The 11,268-nt window shown below is 43.5% G+C and overlaps 1 protein-coding gene across 1 annotated transcript; it reads left to right on the top strand.

Moving 5' to 3' along the window:
• The first annotated feature begins 2,046 nt into the window (after nt 1-2,046).
• On the top strand, nt 2,047-6,147 carry LOC124342159 (uncharacterized protein K02A2.6-like). Its single transcript, XM_046795127.1, has one exon. The coding sequence runs from the start codon at nt 2,047-2,049 to the stop codon at nt 6,145-6,147; it is 4,101 nt and encodes a 1,366-aa protein (XP_046651083.1).
• The last annotated feature ends 5,121 nt before the right edge of the window (nt 6,148-11,268 follow it).

Raw genomic sequence — 11,268 nt, 5'->3', positions numbered from 1 at the left:
GGGAACAAAAAAGGATTCAAAGCGGGCAAGAAGAACAACAAACCCAACAAGAATAAAAGAGGAAGAAAAAACAGAAAGAACAAGAAGTTCTAACTTGATTACCACGAAGAAATGGAGGATGTAAAATTCTAAATTTTCTGTAATTCTTCGACGTTCTCAAAAAGCCAGACAGATAGCGATCGAAAAAAGAGCCTGCACAAGAATTGAACTACGGTACCTCATTCAATTCACGGGTTACGTATACCGCACTAAACTTGCGTAGTACATCGTACTATATATGTAAATAAAAATGTAGCACCAAGTCGTGGAGAAATAAAGAAGAAAAACTTGGATAAGATTTCGCATCTCTTTTTACTGGACGGGACGGAGAAAATTCTTGTGTCCATGTTGCATCTAAATAGACATTAAGCAGCTATATGTGTGCACCTAACGTATAGATTCAAGGGAAAAAATAAAATAAAAAGTTGCTCAACAACGAAAGGAATTTTCTATTTTTCTGGACGTCCAATTTCATAAATTTATGTCTACTTTATATACAGTATAATTGGTGGACTTTTCGGGGGAAAAATTTTTTTTGTTGACGTTGACATTTAAATTACGCATTCCACCCAGGACCTAGAGATTACCTCCCCAAGGTGATTGCATTTCCTCCCTATAATCCCCCATTTTTTCCTTATTACGTCTACCCCACTTGATCTTTTGGTGCCCACTTTCTCCAAGACGCACATCCAAGATGGCTGACTTTTTTCCCCCCTAAACATACATCTAGGTTTCTAGAAAATCTCTCTATTTCTCATAAATTTTTATGGGAAAAGAATTAAAAAAGGGGGTAGTGCTGCAACAGTGGAATGTTGATAGCACATTTAGAACGGTTAATCTATTTTTATGTTATAAACCGATATGTGTGCATATCGTATATATGTGCATGTCAAATCTCAATAAATTGTAATTCATAATTGTAACTGAATTTAGTTACTCTTGATTCATTTAACTACTCTAAATGATATAAGGTTTTTTTTATTGAGTTACTTTTTGTATATTGAGTTACTCTTAAGAAATTTAGTAACTCTAAATGCTTTAAGTTACTCTTTAATTTATCGAGTTACTCTAAATAAATTAAGTTATTCTTTATATATAGTTACTCTAAATTTATTTAGTGGAATGACTTGGCAATGTCGCTCCCCTCCCCTTGCAGCATAGAGATGGCAGTTGGACCTAGTACGTTGACGAGCGAATACATCCTGTTTCTCTTCTCTCAATTCTCTCATCGTTTCACTTCATTCCATGGCGCAGTTGATATATTCTTAGTGAATTCCCGAACTTATTCCCTGACTCTCATTCAGTTCCGGTAGTGTGTGACTGTGAGGACATTTTCAACTCGTTTCTTGTGAATTTCCCCCCTGGCTTTGTCCCGGCGTGGTCTTGTGGAGGCCGCCATTTTGGTTTTGAGTGTGTTTCTCCCTTACACCGATCCATTTTCTATCGTTCTTTATCGCCGGCATCCCTTGCCATAGTTTCATCCTCGTTCGAATTCATTGATGTCATTTTCCCCCATTTTTTTTTTGCGTTTTCGTGCATCTATTGTCCGTTAAATTCACACCCCATTTCATTCTTGAAGAGGGCCCACATGTTGCGTGCCCGCCATTCTTTCTTTCACCGTCAACGTTCGGCACATTTGTTTCATTTTCGTCCTTTCATTTTCACATTCACATCTTTCATTTTTTTCAGTTTTTTCTTTCGCCCATCAGTCGGATACCCTACATTTCCGTCGATTTCATTTTCAACGTTTCCCTTCCGTCATTTCGTTTTCACATTTCAATATTTCATTTTTTTTGTTTTCTCTCGCCCACCAGTCATATACCCCTCGCCGTACTAGCCACTCATTTTCATTCAATTCTTTCATTCAGCCCCGTTCAAATACTTCATTCGATTCACTTCACTTTGTTCATTCAATTCAATTCGCTTAGTTCATTCTTTTTCATCCGGTCTCCCTCGTTTGTCATTGCCCCCCCATCTTGTTGGTGATTCATTTCCCGTGGTGTCGCGATGCCTCCCAAACCATTCAAACCGTATGGCACGCCACCCCATCTGGACTTAGAAGAATTCAAAGACAACTTCGAGATATGGCATCAGCAGTGGAAGATATTTCTCTCCCTCTCCACCATCAACACGGCGCTGCCTCAGGGTGAACGCCCGGAATACATTGCAAATATTCTCCTGTCCTGTCTCTCGAATGCGACACTGAAGGCGGTGTTGACAATGGGTCTATCCGCGACCGACTTGGTGGATGCTGACGTCATTATCAAGAAACTGCAGGAGCGGTGCAACGCTGGCCGAAATTGTCATGTTTGGCGCCAGCAGTTTGCGTCTCGTGTTCAGCGTGATTCCGAGTCAGTCGAAAATTGGCTCGGCGACCTTCGAGATATTGCTCGCAAGTGCGAGTTCGAAAAGGATTGCTGTGCTGCCTGCCTGAACACACGTCTGTTGGGACAAATCGTTTTCGGTGTTTCTGACGACGAAGTGCGTCGCAAGCTTTTGGAGCTCGGCGCTAAGCTGACACTGGATAAAGCCATCAACATTATCCGCACGGCAGAGGCTACGCGTCTACAGTCGTCCAACATGAAGCAGGGCGCCACAGCACTGGTGAATCAAATCAAGTCTTCTACAGGAAAGCGCATCAACGACAAACAGGCCCCGCCTCCGAAAAGTCAGTACCGCGGTAAACCATCTGTTCGTTGGCATCCGCCCGGTTGTCATCCGTATGGTTGCTGGAACTGCGGATCAGCTTCACGTCATGCTAAAGAGGAGTGCCCTGCGTTCGGGAAGGAATGTCATTCGTGCCACAAGTCGGGTCATTTCCAGTCCGTGTGCACTCAAGGTAATTCGTCCCCGAAACCTGAGACGGCCGGCAGTATTTTGATTCAGTCCATCCTTCACAACGACATGGTCCGGCTCAGTGTCACCCCTGCCTGCAGCGTTGAAGAGTCGTTCATTCAGATGCTTCCGGATACTGGAGCGTCCATCGATGCCATTCCGGCTTGTTTATACCGGTGTCAGTTCAAAGACATTCCGTTATCTTCTCATGGGCCCAAGGCAATCACTGCTACAGGAGCTCCAATAGTGTCACTGGGCCAGTTTCCGGCATCGTTTGTTTGGGCCGCCAGTTCCGGTGGTCCGGTCGTCACTTCAATCCACGTTCTTCAAGATCTACAGCAACCTGTCATCTCGAAAGCAACGCAGAAAAAACTTGGAATGCTCCCCGCCCAATACCCTCACGCTTGTGTATTGGCGGCTATTACCACTTCCCCATCGGATGTTCCAAAGTTGCCAGATATCCAATCGACATTGAGTGAGTTGATGAAGGAGGTGCCTTCAATATTCGACGGTGTTTGCCGGCCCATGCGCGGCGCACCCTGCCACTTCCAGCTCAAGGACGATTCTGTCCCCTCATACATCCGTGGTTCGCGCCCTATTTCCGTTCCGCTGATGCCGAAGGTCAAACGCGAGTTAGATTCATTGGAGAACCAGCAGGTCATCGCCAAAGTATCTGAACCGACGGCGTGGGTCCATCCCATAGTGATTGTTCCAAAAGCGGACGGCGAAATCAGGATCTGCGGTGATTTCACTTCTCTCAACCGATGCATCATCCGTCCGGTTTTCGAGGCCCCGACATCCTTTCAGGCGGTCCGCACGATTCCTCCGGGAATGAAATTCTTCACTGTCATCGACGCTCTCAAAGGCTATCATCAAGTGGAACTTGACGACGAGTCCAGCCTCATGACGACCATTTCAACTCCGTATGGCCGCTACAAATACCTTCGCCTGCCTTTTGGTGTTTCTCTCGCCGGTGACGACTACGGTCGGCGTCTTGCCGACATTTTTGATGATTTCCCGAACTGCCGGCGTGTAGTCGAAGACGTTCTGGTCTTTTCTGCCACTTGGGACGAACACGTTAGTCTCGTACGGCGTTTATTTCATCTCGCGGCGGAACATCAAATAGCCATCAACGTGAAAAAAATTGTTTTTGCTCAACCCTCCGTGTTGTTTGGTGGCTACGTCGTCAGTGAGAGTGGTTTCCTGCCCAATCCGGATCTTCTCAAGGCCATTCGTGAGTTCCCGAAGCCAACATGCGTTTCAGAGATGCGGGCCTTTCACGGCCTCTGTCAACAAGTTGGTAACTTTTCAGACGAATTGGCAACCCTTCTTCGCCCCCTGGCTCCCCTCTTACGAAAGGATTTTGTGTGGGAATGGACTCAACAACACGAAACGGACTTTCAGGCTGCCCGGGCCGCCTTATCTTCGTCGTCCGTTTCCAAATTGGCGTTTTACAACCCGGCTCACCCGACGTCCCTCCATGTTGATGCTTCTCGTCTGCGCGGATTAGGCTTCATCCTCCGTCAACAGCAGACCAATGGCAGTTGGAATGTCGTCCAAGCTGGATCCCGCTTCCTGTCGGATGCCGAGTCCCGCTACGCCATGATTGAACTGGAGTGTTTGGCTGCGGCATGGGCGATGCGGAAATGCCGGCAATTTCTTGAGGGACTTCCATCGTTTAATCTCTTTACGAATCACCGCCCCTTGATCCCCATTCTAAACGATTACTTTCTAGACAAGCTAGACAATCCCCGGATTTTGCGCCTTCGCCTTTCCATGCAGCGATATTCTTTCGTCGCGTCGTGGGTTCCTGGAAGAAATAACGTAATGGCCGACGCGTTATCCCGTTCTCCTGTTGATCAGCCTTCTCCAACCGATGAAATTGCAGAAGGCCCCCATTCTGCTTCCGAGCATGTTCACCTGATGGATGTGATGGAAGGTTCAAGCTCCAACAATCCTGATATTTTGCTATCATCAGTATCTGCTGCATCGGCCGTCGATCCTGTGCTGATTTCTCTCCGTCACACCATTCTACAAGGTTTTCCTAACGATAAATGCAACCTTCCTTTAGATCTCCGTCCGTTCTGGCAGGTCCGCAGTCAACTTTATATTGATGGGGACCTCATCCTTGTCGGCCCTCGTGTTGTCATCCCGGTTTCCTTACGTCAAGAAGTTCTCCGGCGGCTCCTTCAGATGCACCAGGGAGCAACGAAGATTCGTCAGCGCGCCCGTCAATCGGTGTATTGGCCGTCCATAGACAATGACATCGTTATGGCCGTCAAGTCTTGCCCAACATGCTCCGAGCTTCTCCCTTCCAACCCGTCGGAGCCCCTTCTTCCACACGAACCGGCATCCCGTCCGTTCGAATTTATCTTTGCCGACCTTGGCACTTTTCGCGGTCGCGATTTTTTGATTGTTGCCGACCAGTTCAGTGGTTGGCCCCAGGTGTACCCCTTTCCAGACACCAACACATCGACACGCCGAATCATCGACGCCCTCCGCTCCTTCTTCACTTGCGGAGCAGGCGCTCCTATCAAGCTTTGGTCAGACGGTGGCCCGCAGTTCAAGTCGGATGAGTATCTAACTTTCCTTCGAGAATGGGACATCTCTCACGGCCGGTCTTCTCCTCATCATCCCAAGTCTAACGGTTATGCGGAAGCTGCCGTGAAATCAATGAAAAAACTCATTGCTGGATCCTGGACCTCAGGTTCCTTTGACCTGGACAAGTTTGGAAAGGGCCTCCTCCTCTTCCGTAATGCTCCCATTGCTGGAGGCGCATCCCCTTCTCAGGTGGTCTTTAACCGACCCACTCGTGACCTAATCCCGGCTCATCGTCGTTCGTTTGCGCCTGAATGGCAGAAGGCTGCCGGAATTCTCGAAAAACGCGCACTCCGCGCCAAAGAACTCCGTACATTCCATTACAACCGCACCACACGCCCACTTCCTGCCCTTCGCGTCGGTGATAACGTCGTCATTCAGCATCACCGTTCCAAACGCTGGACCACTCCGGGAGTCATCGTGGAAGTTGGCGCATTCAGGGACTACTTGGTAAAGACCCCCGCTGGTCGGCTTTTCCGTCGTAATCGACGTTTTCTTCGTTTGCATTCCCCTACGGCCGTGCCTCATAGCCCGTCTCCGGCGCCAAATAGTGTCCATCCTCCGGTTTCATCTTCTTCTCCGACGACAGCAGCCCCTCCTGTTCCCGCTGCTCCCGCTGACACATCACCGGCCGGTCCTCGTCGCTCGACGCGTCTCGTGGCCAAGAAACCGTAATTCCCATACGCTGGTGAACTAGTGTTCTTAACGGAATATTATTTCATTCATTCATTTCGTGTTCATTAGTCCCCCGCGTTGGCTCATTATTCGTCCATTCATTTTTTTATTGTTCCTTTCTCTTTCCATCACTTCCCCTTCAGCCGTCTTCTGCTTTTGTGTCATCACATGTTTCTTTTTGGTTTTCGTTTCCCCCCCCCCTGATCATCTCTTGTAACTTCATTGTTTGTTTGTCTGTTTCGTGATTTGTCCCTTGGAGAAAAAGACATGGAATGACTTGGCAATGTCGCTCCCCTCCCCTTGCAGCATAGAGATGGCAGTTGGACCTAGTACGTTGACGAGCGAATACATCCTGTTTCTCTTCTCTCAATTCTCTCATCGTTTCACTTCATTCCAGTTACTCTATAAAAGTAGAGTAACTCTTATTACATAGAGTTACTCTTATTAAATAGAGTTACTCTAAAAAAGATGAGTTACTCTTATTAGATAGAGTTACTCTAAAAGAGAAGAGTTACTTTTATTACTTTTAGTAACTCTAAATGGTTTAAGTAACGCTATATTTATAGAGTTACTCTACATGAATTAAGTTACTCTTTATTTAGAGTAACTCTTTATTTATGTATGTTACTCCAATTGCTTTTGTGAACCTTAAACTATTTATGTCATGCGAAAAGCAAAAAAAACGGTCAAAACCGTTATTCTAATAATTAGGAAACAAAGAGAAATGAGAAGTAGAAACTGCAGTCATGAAAGATCCGTCATGACTGCAGGTAAATCCAACATTGGATTTATTGGAGGGGATGTCGAGAGATCGCCGGATCGTAGCAGAAAGCGAGACAAAACCGTTGCTGAAAACATTGCACGTTCCGCTAGCCATGGTATTCAACAACAGCCCCCAGGAGCTGCAGCTCCTAACGTGGGACGCGGCCAACAACTTCCACCTGCCGCTGCTGCAGCTCCTAACGTGCAACGCGGCCAACAACTTCCACCTGCCGCTGCTGCAGCTCCTATCGTGGGACGCGGCCAACAACTTCCACCTGCCGCTGCTGCAGCTCCTAACGTGGGACGCGGCCAACAACTTCCACCTGCCGCTGCTGTAGCTCCTAACGTGGGACGCGGCCAACAACTTCCACCTGCCGCTGCTGCCGCTAAACCCATTGTCCGGGCCCAACATATTCAGCCACATATGTTGGTCCTTCACAACTTATTTAATTTCGTAACGGGAGTACTAAGGTCGGGGGCGACCATAAGAACTTACGAAACGGTAGCGGGTTATGTGACAACATATGCCGTACAAGGTAGTTAATTTTTGAATTAATTGTTACATTGCTGTTTATTAATAATTTCTATTTTTTTACAGGTGATCCAATAGTGGCTTTACATAGATTCCCGATGCATCGCAATCTTACAGTGAAAAGTCGTTTGTCACAGCAAATCGAAGACAACGACTTTGTCGAAGCCATCGCCGCAAAACTGAAGAAGAGGTTTTCTGAGAAGGATGCCGAACTGACTCGGCCAAACAGTCCAGACAGAGCTGTTTGAACTAAAAAAAAGTTACTCGAGAAGGCAGAGCCTCACCACAACCAACATCTTTTCGTGAAAAACGTGCGTAAGTTTTACTATCTGGAAATTTCTAGAAGGAATGCTACGCTTGCCTCTCTTTAAAGAATGAGTGACCCTAACCAATGAATGACCTCGAGGGGGAAAGAGAAATAAGCTGACCCTATTGCTTCTCCTCCCTGAGAGGTCAGCTCACAGTTGTCGACGAACATTTTGTAATTGGCGTTTCCGACAGTATCCGTCGAAAGATGTCTTCGAAAGATGTTGAAATTTTTAAGTCTCATGACGACTTTAAAGTAAAAAAAAGTTTCTTTCTAAATCCGTCCAGGATGCGTTTAAAAATCAAGTAAGTTATTTTTAAACGACGACGAAGGCTCTGTAATTTTCATCGCCAGCAAATTATGAAAAAAGAAGCTGAACGAAAAAAAATGTTGAACTGTCAACTGTTAAAGGTGACTGTCATCAACGGTAGGAAAGTTATTGTTTAAATTTGTAGCAGACAGAATGTAAAATATGTAATGCTATATTTTTACATTCTGTATTACGAATGAAATCAATCAGTCACACAAACTGAAAATTGCCAATTTATTTTGAGAATCCTATACCTATCTTCCCTCTATTATTACTTCGAAAATATATTGTATTGCATATATTTTAAGTTTTAAATCTTTGCGTATGTTTATGAGCAGTAGTGAAACATACGTATGAGTAAACTCAAAATGTAAATATAAAAATAGTATTTAAATAATGATATTTATAAAAAATTTTCCTCTGAAGTTATTTAGTTATCTTATTTAATAAAGTTATTATGAGTTAGTGGGATCTCGTTCTCTTTGACATTCGAGTTTCCTTACTTTCTTCGGCAAGAAATGAAAATTATCTGCGCTACTCACTGTCTAGGAGGGGAGGGGCGACGTTGTCCAGTTACAAAAATTCCTAAGAAAAATTTGGTTTCCAACAATTTCAGAATATCGTCAGTAATTCGATTACGAATTTCGCTTACTTGAAGCCGTTGCCCTAAGTTATTTTAACCCTGAATTTCAAAAATATTTCAAATTAGAGTATAGTGTTCCTAATTCTGGACACGGACTTTAACACATTTGCGTATTATTAGAATGGCAAAACGCCTTCCTTAATTGGGTTCAACCATAAAAATTTTTGCACAAATTCGGGACAGCCACTAGCGCCATCTATGATTAGGAATAAAAATTCAATAAAACAAATTTAATATGAATAATTCGAATACGATACATAAAAGTATAACATGACTCCATTATAATAACACCTGTTTTTCTTACACATCAGTTTAAAACTTACATCTAAAAGGGATTTACAAATATTTTCATTTTCAAGATTGGCAGAAAATATTATATTGGCAATCCTTTGATTCATTTCTGGATCCTAGACACATTATACTGGGAAGAAATCATTAGCTGCTGATGTAATAAAACTACACAAGCAATCCAAAAAGCTCGTCAATGACAGAATTCACCAGGCAGTGTCGAAGCCCAATATCAAAGCAGACATGTGGACAAAGCCATGGATAGCTTCTTATTATTATGAATAGTAGACCACTAATATAGTTCTCACTTCTTTTACGGCTTTTAAGTAAACTTTATAGTTTGCATAATTAAAATCCTTATCACAACCCTTGATAAATACGTGCAACGATCAACTTGGTGGACGAAGATCATCAACTTGAACAAGCTGTTCTAGAGTTACTCCACTTTCCTTCGCCTCACATTGGGAATTTGAAAGGTGACAACAGAACAAAAGAAATGCAGCGTGCGAGAAAATTTTTTTGACACGAATTTGAAGGAGTGGGGGGAAGTTAAAGAGTTGGAGCGGAAAAATGTCCTTGAATCTTACTCCCAGTGGCAGTAACACACAAGTCAGGTTTGTTAAGTATAAGTTGTTTAATAAGGGATGCCTAATACTTTCAATAATTTGTAAGAACGGGGTTTTAACTGGAACACATATACACACAAACATTATATCCTACAGACATGCTATTCGAGAGGAGATGCCATAAGAATAGAAGTCAATGGCGTGTCATCACTCGTTTCCGCCGAAGAAAACGAGAAGAACACGTTTTTTCCTTCTTTCTGTTTTTTGTCTTTTTTGCTTATCACCAAATGGATCGTCTCCTTTTCCGATTTCTTCCCTTGATTCAAAAGAACCAAGGATAGAGGTACTGCGACGAAGGTGATTAAACGGAACCGAGATTAGGCAGAACTCCAGTCAACACTGATTTATTGTTTAACGGGTTGAGGACGGATTGCGGTGTCAGTTCCAGTTATTTCATCGTATAGGAGCAACTTTGAACATTGAATGGCGATGAATTCAAAGTGTGTCAGGCCCTCTTTGGAACGTCAGGTCCCGTTGCGTTATACGTTGAGGCATTGGGTCCCCCTAGCGTGACGTGTTATTTATTTACCTTATTCCGTTCTCCATAAAAATCTAGTCAACAGCATTGGGTAAGCTGTATTTTCTTGATTTCTAGTTGCCACAGCAATGCATAGTTTGTATTTTCTAGCACAAACCCAATGTCGTCCATTTATATTTTTTTCCCTGTATGTTTCAGGGTGAGCCATGCTGGACATCCTGGCAGAGAGTCATTGGGCGCTGGTTCACCCTCTGCAGTCCATGTCCAATAAATCCTACCGAATTCTAGTTTGTTTTGTTGTGTTATGGTTTGGCTTCGGCTCAACTTACCTGTTGAAGAAACCGTTGGGTGTCATAAAATCAGACACAGTAGAGGATTTGCATTTGTCAAAGTTTGAACTGGGCATGCTGGACACTGCTTTACTGCTACTGTATGCTGTTATGCAAGTCTTCAGATCGTCAAGTCGCCTTGCGTTTTATAGATAGGCAATGGGTCCTAAATGCTTGTTATACAGACCCCCACTGCACTGAAAATTGCTAAAGTAATCAAAATAGGGTTTCTGTTACGCCGAGTGAATAACACAAGAACTGTAAACAAACTTTTGGTAGCTTATCTAACGGCATAAAATATAGATTGATGTGTCTTTGGGGGGAATAGTGGGGGATATCGATAACGAGTTATTTTTGTTTGTTTTGTACACCTTGACCTGTTAAAATATTCAAATATAAACGTGTTTTAAAGTGCCATGGATAAAATAAAGTTGTACGACGTGGAGGATATCCTTGATAAAGGGTAAGTTTTTTAAAAAATATATACGTAACTATAATACTTTAGTTGTTATTGTTTCACTGTAGTTTACTTCCAAAGGAGACATCTGGTACAAAGTGAAATGGGCTTAATATAATGTTTCGAAAAATAGTTGAAACTATTGCAAGGATTTGAATAAAGGCTGACGAAAATTATCCGTGAATTTAACAAGAAGTAATTTATTTATTATTTATATTTAAAAAGCATTAATTTGGTTTCCTACTTACATTTATAAGATTAAGAAAAGAAAACTTAAGTTGGTAATTTTGGATCCGATTCCAGCACCTAATGGACAAGACTATGAAGTTATGATCACTCAGCAGTCGGAACCCGACAATCCAGAACCGTATTAAAGCGAGGAAGAAGCC

This window comes from Daphnia pulicaria, chromosome 6 (genome assembly GCF_021234035.1).
Source record: "Daphnia pulicaria isolate SC F1-1A chromosome 6, SC_F0-13Bv2, whole genome shotgun sequence".
NCBI classification, from domain to species: Eukaryota; Metazoa; Arthropoda; class Branchiopoda; order Diplostraca; family Daphniidae; genus Daphnia; species Daphnia pulicaria.
Note: the sequence above shows the minus strand (reverse complement) of the source record. Positions and strands in the feature narration are given on the sequence as shown.